The sequence below is a fragment of the Jaculus jaculus genome, chromosome 1, assembly GCF_020740685.1.
Source record: "Jaculus jaculus isolate mJacJac1 chromosome 1, mJacJac1.mat.Y.cur, whole genome shotgun sequence".
Classification (NCBI taxonomy): Eukaryota; Metazoa; Chordata; class Mammalia; order Rodentia; family Dipodidae; genus Jaculus; species Jaculus jaculus.
In genome coordinates this window covers 177,065,874-177,093,576 of record NC_059102.1, presented here as the reverse complement: position 1 = coordinate 177,093,576, position 27,703 = coordinate 177,065,874, and the positions used below count along the sequence as shown (strand labels likewise).

At 40.7% G+C, this 27,703-nt stretch overlaps 2 protein-coding genes across 2 annotated transcripts; both read right to left on the bottom strand.

Annotated features, from left to right (window-relative positions):
• Window positions 1-11,220: 11,220 nt before the first annotated feature.
• LOC123457731 (olfactory receptor 4X1-like) lies at window positions 11,221-12,156 on the bottom strand. Its single transcript, XM_045142105.1, has one exon. It carries the CDS (start codon window positions 12,154-12,156, stop codon window positions 11,221-11,223), a length of 936 nt encoding a protein of 311 aa, XP_044998040.1.
• An 11,552-nt stretch (window positions 12,157-23,708) lies between these two features.
• On the bottom strand, window positions 23,709-24,638 carry LOC123463615 (olfactory receptor 4X2-like). The gene has a single exon (XM_045159873.1). It carries the CDS (start codon window positions 24,636-24,638, stop codon window positions 23,709-23,711), a length of 930 nt encoding a protein of 309 aa, XP_045015808.1.
• Window positions 24,639-27,703: the final 3,065 nt, after the last annotated feature.

Genomic DNA, 27,703 nt, shown 5'->3' with positions numbered 1-27,703 from the left:
GAGAGTCTATATAGATCGAATATTATTTTATTTTAAAGAAAATAGAATTATGTCCTGGGGAGATGAGTCAGATCCCAGAACCCACATAGGGGTGGACACTGTGCCAGGCGTGGTGGCACATGCCTTTAATCCCAGCACTTGGGAGGCAGAGGTAGGAGGATTGCTGTGAGTTCTAGGCCACCCAGAGACTATGTAGTGAATTCCAGGTCAGCCTGAGCTACAGTGAGACCCTACCTCAAAAACTCATAAATACTGGTCACCATAGAGGGTATCTGTAATCCCAGCATGCCTACAGGTGATCTAGAAAGCTGAAAAAGAAGTCCCATAGGCTCACAGGTGAGCTAACTGGGAAAATGCTGCAGTAAACAATGAAAGAGCCTGACTCAAACAGGGTGGAAGGTAAGGACACACCCAAGGGTGTCCTCTGACATGAACACACTTGCCTTAGCACATACAAACACTCACACATATAAGCATGCACACACACACACATCAAAAAAAGAAACAAAAAAGAAAACAAAGAGAGTAGCAACTAGATAAATTAGTAAATAAGCAAGAAAAGGTAGAAAACAAGAGTTAAGATCCATCTCAGAAAATAAACATATTTTCAATGTTGTATTATTTCCCTGTGCTTTATCCTTCACCCAGGAGGGGCCTAAGTCACGAGAACTGGACATCGTGCATATGGAACTTTGCCAAATAGAAGGGCATAGAACACACACTATCCTTTCCTTTGAGCCTTGGTCAGTATAGTAGACATCATACATTTAGGGGGAGATTAACTGAGATTCAGAAGTTTTTTCACACTCCCAACAAGATAAGCCAGAGTTAGCCCATGACTGATGGTTGCTCATGATGAGAATTATGCTGTTTCTTATTTGTGGACTAGACTCTGCATGTGCTTTTCTCATCCATTGACACTCATTTTCATCAGAGTGTTAAGGACAAAGGGCAGATGTGATTGGCAGCACTCTGTTTTCATGACTTCTGTGATGTGCTGCCACCCCAGTAGCCACTCAGCTAGCTCGACGGTCGTGCTCACCCGGCTTGGAAAGCAACCTACACGCAGTAATGATGGTCCTCAACCCTAACCTAACAGCTGTATAGACTCCACCCACTGGGCTCATGGGGGCTGGGGACATTATGGGAAGGAGTGTTGTGAGGAAGCACCAAAGGGAGAAGATGGTAAGCGGTCCTGCCCTCAAGTGCAGCTGGAAGCATGGCAACAAACGCCACACAAGGCATCAACTGGGGCCATCAATCAAGTCCACCGCTTTCTAGGTGCCCACATCTCTACCCCTCCCATTTCTTGCTTTCTTAGATACTCTGTTAGCTTCCTGTGTTTATTGGCATGGCTTAGAAATGCCAAAATGAAATAACATGGCACTAAATCTCATTGGCTTAGTTTACACAAAGGTTTATTTTACATTCACACTTCATCCAATGCTAGTATGCTTATTCAAGCAGATCTACACAGCTCTCCTCCAAGCTTTGATTCCCAGAAATAGGTCCACACCATCATTCCCTGTGTTCAGTCTCTGGGCTTCCTGGACACTTTGCTGGGTCACATTCACCTGGCTAATCAATGGCTCAAGCAGATTAATTATTATGGGGAACATTTTATGGACCAAGCCTAGGCTGAGGTGACTGTAATACATTTTCTGATATTATATTCTTCTAAAAGGTAAAATGCACATTATCTAACTTTTACTTCAATTCTTTGCATTTACAATTTTTATTTGTATAATCTTTATTGGGATCTTTAAGATATGAGCATTATACAAGTTGGTCATGTTCTCATTAGTTATCCTCTTTTGTTCCCTCCTCCTCAATGGGGAAATAAGTGATTATTGTGGAGTCATGAATACACCAGTGGGTTCCTGTGAGGAGGACAATACCTTACGTAGCCTTTCCACCCTGTGGTTCTTACACTCTTTCCACCTTCTCTTCTACAGAGTTCCTTGAGCCTTAAAGGGCTTGTGAGTCTCCCTTAGTGTTGAGTTCCCAGCATCCTCTGATTACCTGCTTTGATGAGTTTTGAGTCTCCTTGATATCTCCTGCCATCTCCCTGGAGGAGGTTCTCTGGCTAGCAGTGAGAGCAACATTCACACTTAATCTTCTACTTTCTCTGTAATGTTTCCTGGGCCCTGGCAGATGTGATAGAGATGACTTATAAGAGGTAAATGGGATAAATGAAATCAAAGTACATTGAATACATGTATGAAATTAGCAAATATAAACCCCAAAAATTTAAGAATGAAATATATGATGTAAACTTAAAAAAAAACATGTTGTTAACACAATAACTTTATACTATCAAGCAAAATGGATATTCTGGGTGTGATCAATCAATAACATACAAAGGACCTTGAGCTTTCAAGCTTACATTGTTGGTGTTATTTTGAATCTGGTAAATATTTGCATGAAGTTTTTAAAATTGGTGTCAAGAACTTCTTGGCCTTTTGGATAATGTGAGGCTATGTCTATTGTGAGATAGTTAGCTTAAAAATAACATAATACAGTTTATTAAGTCATTTATACAAACTGTGAGAATTAAAATCATATGCCAAAAAATAAGCAAAAAAATGAGACTCCCTTAACTAACTTTCCCACAATGTAGAATTCCCACACTCTTCATAAAATATCGCATTCTTCACGTGGTATATGACAGTCTGATATACAGATAGACTGAGGTCTCTAGTGTCCAATGCAGATTAAACATGACACTATGGGACCATTATAGAAAACAAGGTCTTCTAAATAACGTCTTAGCATATAGGACAAGCAGATCCTGGAGAGGACACAGTCAATGGCACATTGCAGGAGCGAGAAAGGAAGGAAAGGTCTCTAGGGACCACCTCCCACTCGTCCTCTAAGACAGAAACATGGATAGTTTTCATGGACTTCAAACCTTGATAAGTATGTGTTCATACAGTCTTTCATAAAAATGCATCAAAGATAAGTCTTAATAACCTTGTACTTATTTACCCAAATAATTGAATTACAGGTTTAAACATTCCCAGAATGAATTTCTTTCTAGAATGCTCAAAGATCCTTTTATTTGCATTCTTCTTTATTAGTGAGTTTACAAGCCTCTATAGTTGTAGGTTTGGACTCTTTTTTTTCTGCAGGAAATACTCATTGCACTCAAACTTCATAAAAACATTCAGAAATTTAAAGAAGCCATTTCCTTAAAGTGAGACACACTTCCCAAAGTTTTCATCAAATGTCATCCCTAGTGAAGAAAGTTAGAAAAGGTTCATTTAAAATCAGAAGGCAGGAATTTTAGTTTTAATATTTACATTTGACATTGTGCTATAATTCCTATTTAAAGTTATCAAAATGAAGAAAATAAGATACAAAGCCAATACTATTCACAGATGGTAGGATTGTCTACTAGAAAACCTAAACGTTTTTAGAGGAAATGAAGACATTAGCAAAAATAAGAGGCTGTTAATGGATGGATACAGGCGGATAACAAAAACTATAATTTTAAATGCCACTTAGAGTAATTTTAAAATAACTTTATTTGGAGTTTCTTTTTATTAATTTTTTACTTGGAATACAAAATAATGGGCTTCATTGTAACATTGCCATCCATAAGTAATTGTACTTTGTTTCCTACTATCTTCCCTGTTCCTCCTCCCTGCTTCAATGGTCCCTTCTTCCTCCTAATAGACCTCCTTATGCTTCCGTGCCATACTGCATATATTTATATGCGCCCAAATGAGTGAAAGCATATAATATTTTGTTTTCTCTTATTCCTGCTCCATCCCTATAACCCTCATCCTACCACATAATACCCTTTCTTCTCTCATGTCATATGTGTATCTGTTTATTTCAAACCTAGACTTTACATAATCTAGATTTAAACAGAAACATATTTAAATAAGCTGTTAACAATAATGATATAACCATAAAATTCCTAAGAATAAACTTAAGATGTTAGATATAGAAACTTATCAACTTGTAACAAGATTGATACCAGTGAGAAGGCAAAATAGGAGGCCTACACATGAATTGCCCCCACCACATAGCAACAAATTTGGCAGCCACTCACAGACAAAAGTCCCTTAAGGAAACCTTTGAAGCCCACACAGGAGGTTTTAAAACCTCAGATCTCAAGATAGCAAGGACCTGACCTGAGAAGACAGGCTCACACCCAGGTAGCAGGCTCACTGATCATGGGCTTAGCTATAGACCCAAAAGCAGCCCCATCCCTTATGGACCCAACTGTGAACCATTTTGTCTTGGCCTCATCAGCTAAAAAGTCCAGACTAATCCACACCTGTTCATGGCACTGGTAACAGGCCTACAGACTTCAGTCCAGCCATAGTTCTTTAAAAGGACCTATGATCTGACTCCTGCTTACCTCAGCCATGACCTTGTAGTAGTCCAGAAAGGAAAGCAAGGGATACAGTGTCAAGGTCTGGCCATACCCCTGCCAACAGTCTTTCTATTGATTCCTGATGTTTTTATCCATGTACATTGTGTGTTTCCATCTCCAACAGCCAATTCCTGCTCCCTTTGGACTTCTTGGGTCCATTTTTCCTATGGCAGACAGAATAGCCCCAGACTTTTTTATCTCAATCCAGCCCCCAGAAAGCCCTTAGCTAGTAGCCTTAACCTCAAGTATACAATTTATACTCCATAGTTTCCCTGAGCAATCAGGCTGAAGTGACTCTTCTGGACGTTACGTAAAATTGCATCCTAGGCTAGATTTCTCCCAGTCTCCGACTTACTCTCTTCCCAGTTACCCCAGAAACATGTCTTTAATAAAACTCTTCCCCAGAAATATATGACTTTAAATTTTTAAAACAAATCTTAATGTCCAGTCACATATAATGTCAGAGTTATGCCTATAATGAATGAATCGCTCTCAGAAATGTCAGTTATTACCTAGAAGTGTATGTAAATCCAAGCAAAATCCAAATTGGTTATTGTATGCAATTTGACATTTTTTTATTTTAAAATTGTCTAAAAGATGATAGGAATCAGAATGAAAAAGATATTTCTTAAAAAGAAAGGGTTAGAGCCAGCTGTGGTGGCTCATGCCTTTAATCCCAGTATTTATTTATTTTTTTGTTTCTTTTTTTTTCTCAAATTTTTATTAACATTTTCCATGATTATAAAAAAATATCCCATGGTAATACCCTCCCTAGCCCCCCTCCACTTTCCTCTTTGAAATTCTATCCTCCATCATATCCCCTCCCCATCTCAATCATTGTACTTACATATATACAATACCAACCTATCTATTAAGTACCCTCCTCCCTTCCTTTCTCTTCCCTTTATATCTCCTTTTTAACTTACTGGCCTCTGCTACTGAGTGTTTTCCTTCTCACGCAGAAGCCCAATCATTTGTAGCTAGGATCCACATATGAAGGAGAACATGTGGCACTTGGCTTTCTGGGCCTGGGTTACCTCACTTAGTATAATCCTTTCCAGATCCATCCATTTATCTGCAAATTTTGTAACTTCATTTTTCTTTACCACTGAGTAGAACTCCATTGTATAAATGTGCCATATCTTCATTGTCCACTCATCAGTTGAGGGACATCTAGGCTGGTTTCATTTCCCAGATATTATAAATTGAGCAGCAGTAAACATGGTTCAGCATGTACTTCTAAGGAAATGAGATGAGTCCTTAGGATATATGCCTAGGAGTGCTACAGCTCGGTCATATGTAGATCAATCTTTAGCTGTTTTCGGAACCTCCACACTGATTTCCACAATGGCTGGATCAGATTGCATTCCCACCAACAGTGTAGAAGGGTTCCTCTTTTTCCACATCCCTGCCAACATTTATGATCATTTGTTTTCATGATGGTAGCCAATTTGATAGGAGTAAGATGGAATCTCAATGTAGTTTTAATCTGCATTTCCCTGATGACTAGTGACGTAGAACATTTTTTAGATGCTTATATGCCATTCATATTTCTTCCTTTGAGAACTCTCTATTTAGCTCCATAGCCCATTTTTTGATTGGCTTGTTTGATTCCTTATTAGTTAACTTTTTAAGTTCTTTGTATATCCTAGATATTAATCTTCTATCAGATATATAGATGGCGAAGATTTTTTCCCATTCTGTAGGTTGCCTCTTTGCTTTATTCACAGTGTCCTTTGTAGTGCAAAATCTTTGTAATTTCATGAGGTCTCAGTGATTAATCTGTTGTTTTATTGCCTGAGCAATTGGGGTTGTATTCAGAAAGCCTTTGTCAAGACCAATATGTTGAAGGGTTTCCCCTACTTTTTCCTTTAGCAGTTTCAGAGTTTCAGGTCTGATGATAAGGTCTTTAATCCATTTGGACTTAATTCTTGTGTATGGAGAAAGATAAGGATCTATTTTCATCCTTCTATAGATACATATCCAGTTTTCCCAACACCATTTGCTGAAGAGGCTGTCTTTTCTCCAATGAGTATTTTTGGCATTTTTAAAAAAATTTTATTTATTTATTTATTTTGAGAGCGACAGACATAGAGAGAAAGACAGATAGAGGGAGAGAGAGAGAATGGGCGCGCCAGGGCTTCCAGCCTCTGCAAACGAACTCCAGACGTGTGCGCCCCCTTGTGCAACTGGCTAATGTGGGACCTGGGGAACAGAGCCTCGAACCGGGGTCCTTAGGCTTCACAGGCAAGCGCTTAACCGCTAAGCCACCTCTCCAGCCCATTTTTGGCATTTTTATCGAATATCAGGCGGCTATAGCTACCTGGATTTACATCTGGGTCCTCTATTCTGTTCCATTGATCTACATGCCTGCTTTTGTGCCAGTATCACACTGTTTTTGTTACTATGGCTCTGTTCTATAGGTTAAAATCAGGTATAGTGATAGCACCAGCCTAATTTTTGTTGCTCAGTATTATTTTAGATATTTGAGGTTTTTTGTGATTCCAAATGAATTTTTGGATTGTTTTTTCTATTTCCATGAAGAATGCGTTTGGAATTTTGATAGGTATTGCATTAAATGTGTAGATTGCTTTTGGTAAGATTGCCATTTTCATAATATTGATTCTTCCAATCCAGGAACAAGGGATGTTTTTCCACTTCCTAGTGTCTTCTGCAATTTCTCGCTTGAGTGTTTTACAGTTTTCATTGTAGAAATACTTTACTTCCTTGGTTAGGTTTATTCCAAAGTATTTTGTTTTCTTTGATGCAATTGTGAATGGAGTGATTCTCTGATTTCATCCTCTATGTGTTTTTTTGTTAGCATATATGAAGGCTACTGATGTCTGTGTATTTATTTTGTATCCTACTACATGGCTGTAGGTTTTTATCAGCTCTAACAGTTTTCTAGTAGACTCTTTCGGGTCCTTTATATATAGAATCATGTCGCAAATAATAATAACGTGATCTCTTCCTTTCCAATTTGTATCCCTTTTATGTGTGTCTTCTGTCTCATTGCTACAGCTAAGACTTCCAGAACTATATTAAATAGAAGTGGGGACAGTGGACACCCTTGTCTTGTCCTGATTTTAGTTGAAAAGCTTCCAGTTTTTCCCCATTAAGCAATATGTTGGCTGCAGGCTTGTCATAAATAGCCTTTATTATATTGAGATATGTTCCTTCTATTCCCAGTCTCTGTAGGACTTTAATCATGAAGGAACGTTGGATTTTGTCAAATGCTTTCTCTGCATCTAATGAGATGATCATGTGAGTTTTGTCCTTCAATCCATTTATATGATGTATTACATTTATATATTTGCATATATTGAACCATCCCAGTATTTAGAAGTCAGTGCTAGGAGGATTTCTATGAGTTTGAGGCTAGCCTGAGGCTACATAGTGAAATCCAGGCCAGCCTAGGGCTACAGTGAGAGCCTACCACAAAATACCAAGAAAAGAAAAAGAACATATTAGAGAAAACTTTGTTCTGCCAAATACCAACCTATTATAGAAATATAGCATTTAAGGCTGTAGAGTTGACCTCAAAACTAACTCACACAACTACACAAATGTCACCTATGACAGAAGTGACAGTGCAGACTAATATTGGAAAGAAAGGCTATTCAGTGGGTAATGGTGGAACATTTGGTTCTGCATACATTAGGAAGGAATTAAATTTAAGACTTTCCTCATGTCATTGCCAGAAGCTAACATTAAGCAGAATAAGAAACAAAAAGGCTCAACTTACAATTTTTGGAATAAAATAATAGTTAATATTTTCCTAATCTTAGCTTAAGAAAATAAGAAAACACTAAAATGATGATAAATTTAAAACTGCTAACCATATTAAAAATGAGAATTTAATACAGAATAAGATGGAAATCCAAGCCAGAGGTTAATCTACTTTTTGAAGTCAAATAACTCAATTGAGTAATGGGCAAAAGATCTGACGGGCAATTGACACAAAAGACAGCACATATGGGATGTATGCTGAGTGCTTGGAGAGCCATGCCTCAGAATTCATACACTGAAATCCTTACTCCCATTACGAGGGTATTTGGGGATATATTATTGCCTGATTACTAATTAAATTGTGCCTATTTTCATTTTCTCATGTGTTTCATTTCCTTATTAATGGCTAGAACATTTATCAAAGTCACTTTGGCATGTGTACATGATTATATTAATTTCAGTGGCACATTCTCCTTCACTAGAACTTGCTAGCTATTTCCAGGGCTTCTCTTCTCTATATCCTGTGGGTGAATGTAGACATCTGGTCAAACCATTTACCCCACTCATTTTCATCCTTATAATAGTTGTGTTGGGGAAAGAATTTGTTATGGTGCTATAAACTTTGGAGCCAGTGAATGTGTTGAATTCATAGCTGCTTAGATTCTGTGATATTTGTTTATTCATTTGTTTAATATGGTTATATTATTTATTCTGTTCTGTCTTGTGCTAGAATACTACACATGTTGCAGACTTAAATGGAGCCTTTCAGTTTTTAAATATCAAAATGTTTTCCAGATAGTATGTTGGGGATGTGGTATAAAGTTATAATTATGAGTAGTATTTCTGATAATATGTAACCATATTAGTGAATTTGGACCCTATGAAATATGAGAAAATAAATACTACATTTCCAAGGTGGTTGCATTAACTTGAACAAATACATACAATGAGTTGAGACTGTATCTTCACTTGTAAAGCTCCATATATGTATAAATTGCTGTCATTTTTATCTTATATAACTAGTATTTATTTATGCATTGGTCTAACAAAATATGAACTGAGCACCTCCAATGCACCAGGAAATGTTCTAGACATGCGGGACACATCAGAGAGCAAAGCAGTGAATGCTGCCTCGGGGGCTCCGACCTCACTGAGGAGGCAGATGAGGAAGTACACATAAGGCCAGACAACCACAGGACCTATGTGCTGTGAAAAGAGCAGCAGGAGAGTGGGGGGCTGGGAGGCTGCAGTTTCAAGCAGGCAGGCAAATAGTCTCTGACAAAGTGCCATTTGCACAAAGAGTTTAGGAAGGTGGAGGACTTAGCCAATAGCAATCTAGAAGAAGAATATTCTAGGAAGAAAGAAAAAACAAAGATCCAAGGTGGCAGCATGCATGTGTGTTTACTAATTCCTGGGGAGGACAGGGTGGTTGGCTGGGAAGGAGTGAACACGGGTAGGAATGGCAAAACACAAGGCTGAAGAAGCAGTGAGGGTCAGATCGTGTAAGACCCTTTGTACCATGCTGAAGGTTCTAGCATTTTCTCTGAATAGAGTCAACACCCACTGTACAGGGACCCTTCTGGTTTGCCTACATTTTGAGGATTAAATCACACCTGTGATAGGAACAGGAACCAATGAGCACATGTGAAATACAAGAGAAAGAGGAGTCACTATTCAACAAGAGTTTTAGATAAACACTGTACAGGTTGGGGCTTCTATCAATTTATATAGAGGGGTGACAGAAGAACCGGAAAAGGCCATGAGTTTGTGCTTGAACAAGTTGAGGTACCTATGTATAGATATTTATAGATAACCAGTATTTATCCACTTCTTTATTCTTCACATATATTCCAAATGCATACCATATTTTACTATGAAACATAAGCTAGGCAGAAGTCAGGATTCATGGCTTTCAAGTAACTGAAAGCCTGCTGAGGAGGGGAACATTTATTCAGAGTAAGATGCTGAGGTGTATGATATTTGAGCCATGTATCATGAGTCCTGCTCCAATGGGCAGAAGTAAACGCTATCATAGAAGTAGTAACGGATTCTCACTCAGTGCCATGTGGGTTTGGAAAAGGAAGAGGACATATCCAGACAGGAAAATCCTGGTCAGTCCCTAAAAGTAAGAGCATTCAGATGGGCCCTGGAGAGCGGTTAGGATATTTCCAAGTACAGATGAAGAAAATCTGATAGGTGGAAGACACAAGGAGATATTTAGAAAGAGCAAGTGTTAACACAGTGTAACTGAGCACAGACAATTAAACATCCATGTCTGCAGTCCCAATCCACTAGAGGGAGAAGAAAGAGGTGATGTGATTGATTATCTGTAATTCCAAATTTTCTAGAGCAAGATGGAAGGCAGAGACAGGAGAATCCCCGGAAGCTTACAGACCAGCTAGCTTGGGATATACACTTATAAACAGTATAGACCCGCCTTATCCAAGGTAGACTGAAACACAAGAGTCAGTCTCTCTCATTCTCTCTACCTCCCTCTTTCTCCCTCTCAAATCAATAAACAATAAAATATTTTTAAATATATTTTTAAATGGCTGGATAGATTTCTTAGTGTTTAAGGCACTTGTCTGCAAAGCCTAAGGACCCGGGTTTGACTCCCTAGTACCCATGTTAAGCTAGCTGCACAAAGTGACACATGCATCTGGAGTTCATTTGCAGAAGCTAGAGGCCCTGGCATGCCCATTCTCTCTCCCTCTCTTTCTCTCTCTCTCTCAACCTCTCTCTCAAATAGATAAAATATTTTAAAGTATATTAAAAATAGCTGGTCTTTGCCTTCCACACACACACACCATCCCCTAAAACAGCTCCCACTCCGCCCCCTCCTCCCTCCTCACGCTTCTCAAGGTGACCTGGGGTTCTGGCGAAGTTCCTTCTCTCTAGACCTGCTAATCTGCCTCAGGATCTAGAATAACATTCTTACTCCATCCTAGGTGTCCCCTCACTCTTTTCTAGTATCGGAAAGATGAAGAAACCGAAATTCCCATAAAGAAGGTGACTGGCCCCGAGGCCACTCTCAGGTAAAGAAGAGGCAGAGTGAGCGCTGAGGTCTCCAGTCTCCCCGGCCCACTTCCCCTATTTTGCCTAGATTATCTGTCATTCTCTTCCCAAGTCCCCTTCCTCCCCATGAGTCTCTTCATGGCGTTTTTCACCTCAGTGTTTCTGAAGGAGTAAATAAAGGGGTTTAAGAGAGGCGTGACCACAGTATAAAACACAGCCACAACCTTGTCTGCGGGGAGGGTGACGCAGGGCCTCATGTAGACAAAGGAGCAGGGGATGAAGAACAAAGCCACCACGGCCAGGTGAGAGGCGCAGGTGGACAGCGCCCTGCGCCGTGCCCCGGCCGCGTGGGTCCGCAGGGAGTGCAGGATGAGCGCATAGGAAGCCAGCAGCCCTGCGAAGCTGACCACTGAGATGGAGCCGCCGTTGGCGATGACGAGCAGGCTGACCAGGAAGGTGTCGGAGCAGGCCAGCTTCAGCACCGGGTGGACATCACAGAAGTAGTGGTCAATGGTGTTGGGCCCACAGAAGGGCAGCTGGAACATTAGGAAGGCCTGTCCAGCAGAATGGAGCAAACCCCCTCCCCAAGCTGCCCCCACCAGGAGGCCACACACCCGAGGGCTCATGATGGCGGTGTAGCGCAAGGGCCTGCAGATGGCCACGTAGCGGTCATAGGCCATCGCCGTCAGAAGAAAGATCTCGGTGCCGCCAAAGAAATGCAGAAAAAATATCTGCGTGATACAGCCGTGGAGGGAAATGACTTTCCTCTTGCGCCAGGAGTCGAAGATGAGCTTGGGGGCTGTGACGGAGCAGTAGCACATCTCCACCAAGGACAGGTAGCCGAGAAAGAAATACATGGGCGAGGAGAGCCCTTTGCTGGCCAGGACAGTCGCCACCATGAGCCCATTGCCCAGGACAATGGCCGTGTACATGAGGAGGAACGTCACCAAAACGACCTTCTGCAAATTCTGGCGCTGGGAAAACCCCAAGAAAATGATTTCGGTCACGTTGCTTGCAGCGGCCATGTCTGAAGACGCAGAGGCTTACAGCCTAAAATCTCAGAACTCGGACCGCCTCTGAGACTCGGCGTCACGCTCCCCGCCGTCCGTCCGCGCTCTCGCGTTTCCTGCGGCAGGGGCTGCGGGATGAGTGGGCGAAGCAGAAATCATCGACTGCCTGCGGTTCTGCTCAGAGCACGACCTGCACTGAGGCCCATGCACAGATATTGACCGGCTTTATCCGCACAACGAAAAAGAGGGAACACCTTGCACGTCAGAAAACGGAGACCTAGGGACGGTCGCTCTCGAGCCCCAGGTTGCCTGGCTCCTAGAGGATGGAGGCCTGTGTTCTCCAGAGGGTCGACGCGCACCGCCTGCCCCAGGCACCGAGAGTGAGCTGCAGTGAGGACGCGCAGCTCTCTCAGAGTAGGGTTGCCGCACGTTAGAATAGGAAGCAAATATTTTACAGAGAATGATAGTCCTTCTCAAGTCCAGTTATTCTGCAGCTGGAAAAACCAACCAGGGTCCTGAGCTCACTCATGTTTAAGGCATACTGTTGGAGTATTAGAGTGCATTGTTAGAGTATTTTATTAAGTGTGAGTATACTTTATGCGCATGCCATGGGTGACAAGGATTCCACAAGGTGCTCTTGCAGCAGATTGAAGACCTGGCACCACCTTTGCTTCTGTGAATAGGCCCTGTCCCCGAGGTCTCACTGAGGCACCTCCAGCAACCCTGGCAACAGTTGCTGTGTTGTGCAATGGGACTGAATGTGCTAAGGGGTATGCTAACCCAGTCATGAAAAGAAAAATATTGCATGAGCCCATCTATTTACATGAGGTATCTCGAGTAGACATGCACAAAGAAAAAAGAAAGAAAAAGAAGGAAGGAAGGAAGGAAGGAAGGAAGGAAGGAAGGAAGGAAGGAAGGAAGGAAGGAAGGTAGGTGCGTGCTTGCTGGGCGCTGGGGGCTGGGGTGGAGAGAAGGTGAAGTTAATTTAACCAGAGTGTCGGTTTAGAGCAATGAAAGGGTTTGTGGATAAGGGTTAGCAGCTGTACAGCAGTGTGGGTGTACTCTTGCAGGTCTGTGTGCGTACTGCACGAGGCGCACGTGTGTGCAGGTACACATGCGTATGTGTGCACATGCGTAGAAGCCAGAAGGCAATCTCAGGTATTATAATCCACCCACCTCTTTTGGAGATGGAATCTCTCATCAGCCTGGTGCTCACTGGTGAGGCAAAATGAGCTGACCAGCAAGTCCCAGGGATCCTCTTGTTTTTGCTACCCCAGCATTGGGATTACATGTGCATACCACCATGCCCTGCATTTGTCTAGTTACTTGGGGTCAAATTCAGGTCATCATGTTTACAAGGCAAGCACTTTGCCAACTGAGCCATCTCCTGAGCCCCCAAAGTGAGTTACTTTAATACCATTGAACTTTACACCTAAAACTGGCTTAAATGTAAATTCTGTTATGCATATTTATTTCAAGTTAATTAATAATTGAATTGCTGTCTGACTTATTATCACCTTACATATTGCCACTTCTCCGTGCCCACTTGCAAGGACAGTGGTTGATTCTTTGAGAATGCCCTTTCCCTTCTACTTTTAACTTCTGACTCCTGACTAGTTTCCCAGGTTGCTGAGCAATTGAGGTTGAGACACTGTAGCAGTCAGTGTAGAGCATTCATTCCACATTGTGTGGTAAGGCAAGAATGAAATGATGCCCCTTTATTCAACCATGTTAAAATACTCTGCAGAAGTAGCATAATCATTACAAATTCAAAATACAGACTGCAGTTCAAATAAATGCTGTGTGGCCTTGAAAAAAGAACTAATTCTCTCTGAGCCTTAATTTCCTACTTTATAAAATATCCATAAGACTATGCTGTCATCATGCTCTTTCCCTACGTCTATGTACCTTCACCATGGTAATCAGTATACATACCTGGTATGCTGGTGTTCCACACGCAAGATAGTTAAGGAGGAAGCAGGAATCTTAGGTGAACATATTGCATGTTTGTAAGAAAAATGATCTTATTCCTAAATGGATGATTTTTGTAAAATTTACCTCAAGAGCAAATACTCTTTGTCTATTGCTGCTTATGATTTTGGTCCCAAAATCTATAAGACTGGTTGTCTATGAGAATTTTTAGGGAGCTTTAAAGTCTTCATATTAAAAATGGCCTGGATTCAATTTCCCAGTACCCACAGAAAGCCAGATGCACAAAGTAACACATGTGTCTGGAGTTCGTTAGCAATGGCAGAAGGCCCTAACACATCCATACTCACTCTTTCTGCCTGCCTCTTTCTCTCTGTCCCTCTCTCTCTCTGTCAAATATATATATATATATATATATATATATATATTTATATATATATGTATATATATATATAAATATAAATATAAATATAAATATATATATATATATATTGCTTTTGGGCTGGGAAGATGGCTTAGTGGTTAAGGCACATGCCTGTGAAGCCTGAGAACCAAGGTTCGATTCTCCGGGTCCCATGTAAGCCATATGCACATGCATCTGGAATTTTTTGCAGTGCCTAGAGGCCTTGACATGCCCATTATTACTCTCTCTATAGATATCTCTGTCTCAAATAAATAAATAAAAATAAAATCTTTAAATATATATAAATAAATAAATAAATAAATAAATATATAAATATATATATGGGTTTTTTGCTTTTAAATCCAAGACTGTTGAAGTTTAACAGAACAAGATGTCTATGAAATGTAAACATCAAGTTTTATTAATAACAATTTAATAGATTTGGGATGGAACAGAAATTATAAAATAATAATTATTTATACTCTAAATAGTAATCAAATATTTGAGAAATCATTTCATAAAGGTGCCATCAGACCAGTAAGCCATTGACAACAATATTAAAATTTTGTTTATAAGGGTCTAAAATAACTTTAATTCTGACTTTTTAACTGCTGAAGTAAAGTAAGAGACTCTGGAAGATAATGATGCATTCTTATCAGACAGCAAACTAGCTGGACATTTCAGAGATTTTTGATTAACAAAACTTAAGACAGGGATGAACACAGAGCTTCACATAAGCTGACACTGGTGCTGCAGATGGACCTCAGTTGATAGAGTGCCTGTCTACTATGCACAGGGCCCTAGGTTTAATTCCTTGCACCACATACTACTGGGCATGGTAGTGCTTGCCTATAATCCCAGTACTCAAGAGCTGGAGACCAAAGAAACAGAAGTTCAAAGTCATCCTCAGCTACACATCTAGGATACATGATATCCTGTCTTAAGAAAGAGAGAGAGAGAGAAAAAAAAAAGAAAGGAAGGAAGGAAGAAGAGAGGACAAAAAGAAAGAAAGAAGTAAGGAAGGAAGGAAAGAAAGAAAAAGAGATAGAGAAAAAGCAAGCAAGCAAGCTGGAGAGGAAGTTTAGCAGTTAAGGCTTTTGCCTGCAAAGCCAAAGGATCCTGGTTCAACTCTCCAGGACCCAGTAAGCCAGATGCACAAAGGGGCGCATGTATCTGGAGTTTGTTTACAGTGGCTGGAGCCCTGGCGTGCCCATTCTCTCTCTCCCTCTCCCTCTTCTTCTCCTTCTCCCTCTCTATGTGCCTCTCTCATAAATAAATAAATAAAATGAAAACACTTTTAAAAGAAGATAGAAACTCTTCAAGCATGCTGGGGGGTCCTCATGTCCTCTGTCACACCCTGCACAGCTCTGGGGACACAGCAGGGGCTAACAGGAGCTGAGTGTGACCCCTGAATCATCCCTCTGTGCCACATAGGTCCTTTCTGAAGCCAAAGCCACACTGAAGTGCTCCTCAGATTAAAAAAAAAAAAAGGTGCATAATTTCAAAAACAAACTCTCCATTTTGAAAATAGTTTCAAGCATACTTCAAAAGAGGTTTAATGAACTTACCTGGAATATAGTTAGTTGTCTTGATGCTTAACCTTATCCTCCAGATTTTCTTATACAAGTCAATGAAAACTATGAAAATGGAGTTTTATTTCACTTGAAAAACCTAAAGACAAAGTAACTAAGGAAATATAATATGTGTTAGTATTTATTGCTCTAAAACTTGGAAATCTTGGTTCAAGATTGCCCCTCAGAAAATTTTGGTTTTTATTGCCTCTTGCTTTCTGCAGCATTGGGGATCAAATCGAGAGCCTTATGCGCACTAAGTGAGCACTCTGCCACTCAGCCACAACCCTGGCCCCAAAATTTGAGTTTCTGCATAGGCAAATCTTCATTCAAGCTTAGATGAAGTTGATACCTTTATTTCCCCTGGAGGTCAGACCAAGGAATGTCTTGGCCAGGTCCCTTGAATGTCTCCAAAGAATATTCCTGAAAAAATATATAACTCAGTAATAATTTCATAAAATTAGCATCATCAATTAGCCATGTTGCCAGGAGCTCTGATGAAAATGACTGAAATGTTCTTAGCTAAGCTGTAAGGTAACTTTCTTGCTCATTTATCCAGATAAATGAGACTTCAACAAAATAATGTCAACCACTCAGCTGATGATAAAATCTGAGAAAGGCTCCCTGCATGCATATGAACAGAGGAATGACAGTAATGGTGGCAGTGTGTATGAAAGGTCCCAGCACAGTGTCTGCCCACCCATGGTAAGAGCTCAATAGGTGATTCAAAACCTGATGCAGCCATAAAAGGCTAAATGCCAACCTGATCCTCCCCAAGGACTCACCAGGTGTCATCCATTCTGCTACATCTGTGTGCCAACTCTGGTACATACTGACTTTCTCTCTCTTAGAAAGTTACCAGGAAATAACAGAGTCATTCTATACTAAAAGGAAAGTTGAAGGACATGTTAGCTACACTGAGAAGCTTGAAGCATTTAAAGTATGAGGAATGAAAAAGTGAGGACCAGATAGTTGAATTCCCTGAACTTTGTAGTATCTTCTCTCTAGAGAGTTTAAGGAACAGAAAACGCCAATTTCCCAGTTGCTTCATTCAGATGTTAAGGAGTTTCTCTCTAATTAACCCAATTATAAAGCTAAGATTTCTACTTGCCCCCTCATGATTGGCCCCCTGCTGATATGGCCCCAAAGGCTACCCAACCTATTCTCAACTTAGTGACAGAGGAGAAACCAACATTACAGTCTTCCATGGTCCCCATTAAGACTTCCCTCCAAAGGCTGTAGGTGACCTCTCCTGTCCTCACACCTCACTGGACAATTGGCATATGTGTGTTTCAGGAAAGCTTTAGTCAACTACACCTGGACCACCTCATGCATACGCTTTGACTGTCTCTAAATCAGAGAATAATAGGCATGGACTGTCCTTCAAGGTCATCTTGTCTACCTCATGCTCTTTAAAGATGAACTAAGCAAAGAATAAAAACTGTCCTGTGCATTGGTAACATGGCTAAACCAGCCTAACGCCTTTTTATAAGAGTCTTCCAGTTGTTAATTCTCAAAATTGTTAAGTATTTTGCTACAGATTCTAAGCACGTAGTGCAGGGGCTTCAGAAAGACTCGATTTGCCTAAGCAAGAGTGCCTTACAATGGTGTTGGCTCTTACTGTGTCTTTCAGTTTCACTAAGTCAATCTCACAAAGTCAGAGTAGCATTCTACCATAGTAACTTGTATTCCCACTTTACACAGTAAGTAACTGAACTCGTGAACGTGGGGAAAATGATTCAAACCTGTAAAACTTATGAGTTATCCTGTTGAGTCAAATGACTACCCACCGCAACATGTGACCAGTGGCTGACAGTCCATAAAGAGGCCAGTGGAAGGATGGAGAGGTGAGATGGCTTCAATGGATAAAGCACTTGCTATGCATGCAAGCTTAAGTACCTGAGTTGGATCCCCACAACCCACATGGAGCCAGATGCTCTAGTACTAGTGACTGTAAACCCAGCAAACCTGCAGCAAGAAGGGAGGTTGAAAGAAAAGAGAATCTGCCAGAAGCTCATGAGCCAGCTAGTGTGGTGAATATAGCTGTGAACAATAAAAGACCTAGCCTCTAGCAGGTAGAAGGTGAGGACCCACCCCATAGTTGTCCAGTAACTTCCACATGTGTTCCATGACACACTGCACCCATATGCACACACACACACACACACACACACACACACACACACACACACACAAACACACACTCACACATCACCGCGCGGGGGGGAGGGGTAAGGGAGGAAGGGAAGGAGGCCAGTGGAAAACTGATCTAGAATATAACCACCATCTGCTTCTGCTCTGGACAACCACACCACACAAGTCAGTCCCCTGAATTATGAGCACATGCACAGATGTGACGTCTTCCTTAAGCACTGCAAAAATTCAGCCCCTATTTTCAAAGCTCAGACATTCTCATTAGTTAAAATGTTATGTTAAGCTTTCTGTACATTATGGTAATAATCCCCTAAATTATTAGTGTCAAGTTATCTAGCATTGACTTCTATCAGAGACAACCTTTCTAACTTCTCAATGAACCACATAACACTGATGCACAAAGTGGTGCATGTGTCTGGAGTTTGCAGAGGCAAGAGCCCTGGTATACCCATATTATCCTCCCTTCTTCTCTCACCGACTTGCTCTCTCTGTAAATTAATCAAAATATGTAAAAAAGACAGTCTACATGAAAATTCAGGCATTCTTCAAACAAATTAATGAAATGGATGCTAGTATTATATAGATGAATAAAGAGGTATATATTTATAAGGAGCTACTTGAAAATCACTTAAGTGTCAAAGATATAATTTCATATGCTGTGAACCTCAAATAACAAGTGACCAACCCACAGTGATGTTTAAACAGCCAGTGTTTTGGGCCTATAGAATAAATTTTCAATTTTTCTTAGCATGTGGATATCCAGTTTTAACAACATTTAATGAAAAAAATACACTTTCCCCATTGTGTTTCCTTTGTACTGTTGTTAAAACTAAATTGACCATACACATATAGATTTGCTTCTGGGTTTTCTATCCCATTCCAACAGTCAATATGTCTGTTGTCATGATAAAACCATATCATTTTAATTACTATAGCTTTACTATATGCTCTGAAATCAGAATGTATGTAAAATCTATCTTTGAAATATGTAACAGCAATTTTATTTCTTGAAGTATATACTACAGGTTAATTGCCCATATTTAAATTAAGGTTACTACAGCAATATTATTTGAAAACAATTCAGATTAATGGTTACTGAACCAATTGACGATACATCTACTCCATGAATATAAGACTATAAGAAAACTTAGAAAGTCTCCCTATGCTAATATAAAAAAATTCCAGAGCTGGAGGGATGGCTTAGCAGTTAAGGCATTTGCCTGCAAACCCAAAGGACCCAGGTTTGATTCCCCAGGACCCACATTAGCCAGATGCACCAGGAGCACACATGTCTGGAATTTGTTTGCAGTGGCTTGAAGCCCTGGCATGCCCATGTTCTCTCTCTCTCTCTCTCTAATAAGTAAATAAATAAAGATAAAATATTAAAAGAAGGGTGGGGGAGGTTCAATTAAAATTCAAGATATTCTGAATAAGACATATGAAAATCTACTTTCTTGAATAATGGCACATCAAGAAGCCATAGATTGTTACTAGAAAATTTTCAGTGTCAGGGATGGGATACCTTCCAGTGAGTTGTTGTCCAGGGAGGTCCTTGATGCCCCCAAAACATTATAGGCTATTGCCAAGGCCCTTGGTTTCCCATGAAAAAGAGATGGTAAGACCCCATTGCTGAAGACTTCACATGCCTGATTGGCAAAGTCACTGAGAAATCAAGCTGGTGCTGAGCAGAAAACCTTCTCCTTGTAGCCCAGCCAACTGAAAGCTGGAAAAAGCTGCACTGTATGCAGTCCTATGGGAGACAGAAGTCATCAGTGGGGAGAACTGTGGACACTGGAAGCCTCAAGTTTGGCCAGACAGGCCAAATGACTGAACGATAGCAATAGCTGCATGTCATCTCTGGGGAAAACCAACTGCTCTCTACCTGGACTGAAGGTCCACTCTATGGGAGGGAATACATTCCTGGTACTGAAAACCTAATCAAAATCCTATGGCAGGAGAGTTCATGAACCTTAGGGGTATAAAACCTGCTCTTGTCTGGATAAATGCATTTATTACTCTCACTAAATTGCTCTGAAATCACTACACTTAATGTTCATATTCATATATTAATGCTAATCTCACTTCTGGTTAGAGAAGCTTCTCTTTTCAGATGGCAATAACCACTGGGATGACCCAAAGGCAACATAGTGCTGAGAAGAAGGGTTGGAGGAGTGTCCAGCAATGAAACATCTCACACCCTCCAAGGCTCAGGATACATTGCAGAAGAGGTGGCAGAAAGAATGTAAGAGCTATAGGAAGGGTACCACTCCTTACATACAACTGTCCAGACAGAAACTGGCCTTGATATTCAAGATCTCGCAGTGCCTAGCAATACCTACAGAAGACCCTCATAATAGGAGATAAAGAAGATGACATCAAATTTAAAAAGAAACTAATGGAGAGAGGAGGGGTTATGATGAAGAGAAGAGTTATGAAGGGGAAAGTGGGGGAGGGACAGGAAATACCATGGTTTGTTTGTAAGCATAGAACTTGTCAATAAAAAAAATATATATATATTAAAATTAAAATAAAATATATTTTTTAAAATCCAAGATACACTGTTAACAAAGCCATTTTTAGGACTGTTCATATAGTGTACATCAATCATATAAAACATAGGGGTGAGGACCTACATATTTACACATGTCTTACTTTAAAAACTCTGAAAGAAATCTACAGATCTAAAAGAAGTGGAAAGAAAAATAAAGGGTGAAGAATAGACTGGAAACATGTTTTTTTAATATTTTTATTTATTATTTATTTTCAAGGAATGACAGAGAGCGGATGAGACAGAGCCTCTAGCTAGTGCAAGCAAACTCCAGATATGTGCACCACTTTGTCCATCTGGCCTTATGTGGGTACTAGGGAACCAAACCCAGACCATCAGACTTTGCAAAAAAGCATCTTTAACCAGCGAGCAATATCCCCAGCCTGAAATGTGTGGTTTTTTTAAAATTTTTTTGTTCATTTTTATTTATTTATTTGAGTGTGACAGAGAGAGAGAGAGAGAGAGAGAGAGAGAGAGAGAGAGAGAGAGGGAGAGAGAATGGGCGTGCCAGGGCTTCCAGCCACTGCTAACGAACTCCAGATGCGTGCGCCCCCTTGTGCATCTGGCTAACGTGGGTCCTGGGGAATCGAGCCTCGAACCGGGGTCCTTAGGCTTCACAGGCAAGCGCTTAACCGCTAAGCCATCTCTCCAGCCCTGAAATGTGTGTTTTTATACATATCATTTACTTACTTTTAAGCCTTATGTTACCTTGTACAAAATAAAACAAGATGCATGTAAGTTTTCAAAGAAAATTTGTAATTAATTAACTGTATAAATCTAAATACAAGAACAATGTAATAAATTAATAGAAATACTGATTAACATTGCTACATATAAATGTAAATAATATAAACATTGATGGCTGGAGAGATGGCTCAGCGGTTAAGGTGCTTGCCTGTGAAGTCTAAGGACTCACGTTCAACTCTCCAGATCCTATGTAAGCCAGACGCACAAAGGTGAGACAAGCGTAAGGTCACCGATGCCCACTAGGTGGCACAAGTGTCTGGAATCCAAATGCAGTGGCTGAGGCCCTGGTGTACCAATTCTGTCTCTCTCTCTCTCTCTCTAAAATAAAAAAATATATAAACATTGAAATTTGATACTCAAAGTCAATTAAACATGACAAAATCCATCCTCATAAAATGTAAATGTCTGTTTAGTTTGCAATATTTTAATTTTTATTATAAAATAAGTTGACTTATAAAAAGGTAGAAAAGCACAAAAAAATGCTTGCTTGTCCTTAATCTAAATTCCCTAAATATTAGAATTTTCTGTGACCTCTCTATCATTCATTCACTCAATAAGTAAATACAAAAAGATGTATATAATTTTTCTAATACCATAAAAAATAACAGAAAATACATCAAGAATATAAGCTTGTAACTCTATAGGATGAGAAAGTCTAGAGAACTGATCACAACATGAGAATTATACTTAATAATGTTATATTATGTGTTGAACACTTCCTGTGTCGCTAGGCAGTCTTGCCACAAAACAAAGGCAATTATGGAAGGTGAAGTATGTCCATTTGCTTCACTGGACTAGTAATTTTACTGCACATATATTTGTCAAAATATATGGTGTAAATACATCAAATATATACAATCAAGATAATGCTTTTTCTAAGTCATTTTAAAATTTGCCACATAATACCTTTTTATACTAGTATTTCAATGAGTAATCTCTAAATTTAAAGATATTCTCTGATATAAACAGTAATTTTTCAAAATTAGCAAAGTAGCACTTACATAATTCCATTATTTTGTCACAGAGAGCTAGTTCAGATTCAACTATTACCAATCTTTAATAATGAACCATTATTCAATCTTTCGCTTCTTCTGAACCATAAAGGGCAATAATGATGCAGAATGTCCTTGCATTTGGATTCCTGCTGTGTTTTTGCATGGCTAGGCTCAGGATGTGTGGTTATAGCAGGAGTACTGATGTCATGGTTTTGGGCACTTCTGCAGCATGCAGGAGGCAGATGTGATCATTTTTCCCATTCCTTCTGAAGTTCACTTTAATCAGTTGTATAGGAGGTAGTTAACAGTTACTTCTTCCTTTTGTACTTACTAAGTACCTAGTTAAGGTATAGTGAGATGACTTATTTATTTCTCATAAAAAATAAATAATCAGGCTGGAGAGGTGGCTTAGCAGTTAAGCCTAAGGATCTACATTCAATTCCCCAGTATCCACATAAGCCAGATAGATGTACAAGGTGGTGCATTCATCTGGAGTTCATTTGTAGTGGCTGGAGGCCCTGGTGTGTCCATTCATTCTCTCTCTCTCCCTCTCTCTCCCCCTTTCTCTCTCTCTCTCTCTCTCTCAGAGATAAATAAAATTTAAAATAAAAATAAACACTTTAGTAAGATGAGAGTTCTATCAAGAATGCATCCATAAGGTAAGGGGTTCAATCTGTCTTTTTGCTCTATATCACAGTAAAATCATTAGAAACTAAGTCTAAAACAAGGAATACAGTGGAATATTTCACTATAAATACTTTCTAAAATATTATATATAGGGGCAAAAAGGCAAACAGCCTAAAGCAACAAGCTATGTAACAATACCTCCATAACAAGAAGTCATGTAAAGTGAAATTTTTGAAGTCGGGCACAAACTAGAATAATGTTATGACAAGTTCTATAACAATTTCTGCCCCTCATGCTGTCCCTCAGTTTGTACCCAGCATTATTCCAATATTTTTTTAAATTATTTATTTATTTATTTGAGAGCGACAGACACAGAGAGAAAGACAGATAGAGGGGGAGAGAGAGAATGGGCGCGCCAGGGCTTCCAGCCTCTGCAAACGAACTCCAGACGCGTGCGCCCCCTTGTGCATCTGGCTAACGTGGGACCTGGGGAACCGAGCCTCGAACTGGGGTCCTTAGGCTTCACAGGCAAGCGCTTAACCGCTAAGCCATCTCTCCAGCCCATTATTCCAATATTAATGCCAATACTCGCTCTATTTTTCGTCTATTTTCATTGTCCTGACCCAAAGCACCTTCACAGCTTTCTTCACGTCAGCGTTTCTCAGGGAGTAGATGACGGGGTTGAGGAGCGGGGTCACCACTGTGTAGAACACAGCTATCATCTTGTCTACAGGCAGGGTGGCAGACGGCCGCAGATAGATGAAGACACAGGGACCAAAGAACAGCACGACCACAGTGATGTGGGATCCACAGGTGGACAGGGCTTTGCGCCGCCCCTCAGAGCTCCGGGTCCTCAGATGGAGCAAGATGACCACGTAGGACGCCAAGAGGACCGCAAAGCTGATCACAGATAGTGTCCCTCCGTTGGCAACGATCAGCAGACCGATGAGGAAGGTGTCTGAGCAGGCAAGCTTCAGCACTGGAAGCAAGTCACAGAAGTAATGGTCGATGACATTGGGGCCACAGAAGGGCAAGCGGAAGATGAGAAGGATCTGGGCAAGGGAGTGCGCGAAGCCTCCCGCCCATGCTACTCCCACGAGAGCAGCACACAGCCGCCGGTTCATGATGCTAGTGTAGTGCAGCGGCTTGCAGATGGCCACGTAGCGGTCGTAGGCCATCGTGGTGAGCAGAAAAATCTCAGTGCCACCAAAGAAGTGCATGAAGAATAGCTGTGTCATGCAGCCCCATGAAGATATGGTTTTCTTTTCAGCCAGCAGATCCCAGATGAGTTTGGGGGCTGTGGTAGAGGAGTAGCAGATCTCCACGAAGGACAGGCTACTGAGGAAGAAGTACATGGGGGACCCGAGGCTTCTGCTGGCCGCGACAGTGACCACCATGAGGAGATTCCCCAGCACAATGGCTGTGTACAAGAGCAGAAATATCACGAAGCAAACTCCCTGTGCTTCCCGACTGGAAGAAAGTCCCAGAAAAATGAACTCAGTCACATTGTTTATGTTAGCCATGAGGTCACCACCAAGAGCGAACCGTTTGGATGATGGCACCTGAAATTATATGATACATGATTTTTTTCATGACGTCCGTAATTTAAGTTAAAGCTCTTGCATATCTGAGACACTTGTGAGCTGATTGTGAAAAATCAGTGGGAGTTGGTGAGGTGGAGAAAATGAAAAGAAGATGCAAATGTATCGTGTGTGGCTGGAACAGAGGGGAAAGAGCAGAGCATAAGGCTATCGGGAGAGACTATCACCAATGTATGCAGGACTGTTAGGGACTTTGAGCAGCCAGTGGGGAATCATCAGAATGTTTGTCAAATAGGGAGTAGATCACTTTGTACACAGAGGGTGGACTATGGCAAGCAGATCAGAGGGAAAAATCAGTCAATAAATCCCTCAGTGGTCACTGTGGTTCAGCCAACATAGTATGACTCTATCCAAGTTAGATGGTTTTTGAATGTTTTTGAATGTTTCAACCATATTTTCCCCTATATCTTTCCTTCCATTGTATTTCTCCCTTGCCCCTCTTTTCTCTCCTTGATTTTCAGAACAAAGTTTTCCACTTCTGGTATGCCTTCTAGTATCTTCAGAAGAGATATCCTTGTTATACCTCCCTTCAAATCCAACACTACCTAAGAGGACTGCAACCTGGGCAGTTTTAGTCGTTGACCATCTTTCTGTGTCCCCTCCAAATTCTCACCTCCTATACTGGGCAATCTAATAACTCTTAATTTTCCATGATTCTAGCTCAATCCATTCATAGAGCTCTTCTTGACTGGGAGGTTCATTTCATCCAAATTTATGCACCCCATGGCAACAAAGATCTGACATCCTTCCACAGTAGCTACCCAAGCTCTAACACTTTCTTAACACCCCACTGCCTAACACCTCATGAAAACACCCACATGGACTGGCTTGCAAACTTATCCTGGTCAATGCTGGACTTCATCCAAGTTATCTAAGAACTGTGCATACACACAGCCCTCCTACACTGAGACTCCAGGATACCTGAAGTTAAGAGCCAGATGACTTTCACTCACATCACAAAGCTTCCCTCTTGGAGCTGGAGAGGTGGCTCAATGTTTAAGGTGCTTGCTTGCAAATCTTGACAGCCTGGGTTTTGAATCCCCAGTCCCCATGTAAAGCCACATGTACAAAGTGGCACATGCATCTGAAGTTCATTTACATTGGTAATAGCCCTGGCATGCTTGCTCGCTCTCTCTCAACCTCCTCTCTCTTTTTCTGTCTCCCCTTGCAAATAAATAATAAAAATAAAAATAAATAAATAATAAAGCTTCCTTCTTTTAGTCATCCAGATAGGTGAAGTGATTAAGACTACCACAAGCCAGAGGGAATTCATGAACACAATTTACATTACACAAACAAAGACAGGATAGAGAACAGGCATAAATTCTTAGGCCACTGGAAATTCTGCCAAAAATCCATTCATGGAGGAAAGCACTATGGACAGGTTGGGGCATAAATTTGGATGAAATGAACATGCCAGTCAAAAGGAGAATTGTGCACAAATTAAAATAAAACCTTAGAAAATGAGCATCAGGTCAACAAGTGTAGAAGGTGGGAATTTGAAGGGGAGAGAGAGAGAAGATCACAGACTGTGACTGCGTCTGGGTTTGTGGTCCTCTTAGGTGGTGTTGATTGTGAAGAGAGACGCAGCAGGGACATCTGGATTCAGGTTCAGGTTTTTCTTAATTGGTAACTACATGATATCTAAAAAGTTCTTTAACTTCTCACAGGCTCAAGATCCAAACTGTAATATGCAAATAATATATACCTCAGGAGAGATCATAAGTCCTACTCACAATTAATCCCAGCACAATTTCATGGGTTCCTCTCAGAGAGAAGAAACATGCCATAGGTCCTTTAAGCAAAGGATACCTCTTCTTTTAAGACATTTAGGAACCACAGAACTTTTTAAATTAATTAATTTATTTAAAAATAAATAAATTTATTTTTATTTGTAGAGAAAAGAGAGACAGAGAGAGAGATTGGGTACCCAGGACCTCCAGCCATAGCAAACAAACTCCAGATGCATGTGCCCCCTTCTGCATCTGGCTTACATGGGTCCTGAGGAATCAAACCTGGGTCTTTAGGCTTCCCAGGAAAGCACTTTAACCACTATGGCATCTCTCCAGCCTGAAACCACAGAACTTAACCACTGAGTTGTACTTGCTTATGTGGTCCCTTGCCCGCTTCAGTGTGAAATTCCTAAGGGCAGAGAGCATTTTTTCTCACCATTTCATCTACATTGTTGTCATGAGACAGCATGCTATGAAGATCAGTGGAATGAGGGAGCAATTCTTAGTTCACTATTGGGCACATTTAGGAATTGAGCAAATATTGGGAAACAAGGAGTGAGCCACATCTTACCTATTCCTGAAACCCAGGTCCTGGCATGGTGCTATCCTCCAACATCAGCCCCATGCAAGTGTAATTTGTGAAGTGCTATGTCCTTCATGGCTCACTGTTCTCTTTGTTCTTGGGTCTTTGTTTTGGTTCAGATCAATCAATTAGAAGCTCGTGGACACAAAACAAAACTCACAACAGAGTTTCTGTGACTTCACTGATCTGAACAGAGATGGAAAACAAATCCTGGGTTCACATCTGCTTCCCAGCTAACCAATGGTGATGCATTAAGCCCACTACCACCCAGATGCCTGCCTCTTGGAGTAGGAAAATGGAGAGTCTGCTTCCCTTACAGCCTTAGATTTGGACACTGTGGCACTAAGGACCAAATCCAGCTGATTTTTATCATAAGCAAGGTAGACTTACCTATCATCTGTACCATAGAGAATGAAAAACTCAGACAGCACAACCTTTTGTTCATACTGCATAAGCCACACCAGGGGAGAAGTCATGATCAAGTGAGAGGAGCAGGTCCTTAGGGATCTGCACTCTCTCCCCTTCATAATCAGGTAGAATATCTCATGGGAAGCAGGACCTCAAAGATCCCAGGAGGAAACAACTTTAGACTGAAAGAGAAATGTGAACAACACCCAATGCTCACACAACACTGACCCATGTGGGGCTGTTAACACCATAATGAGACTTCA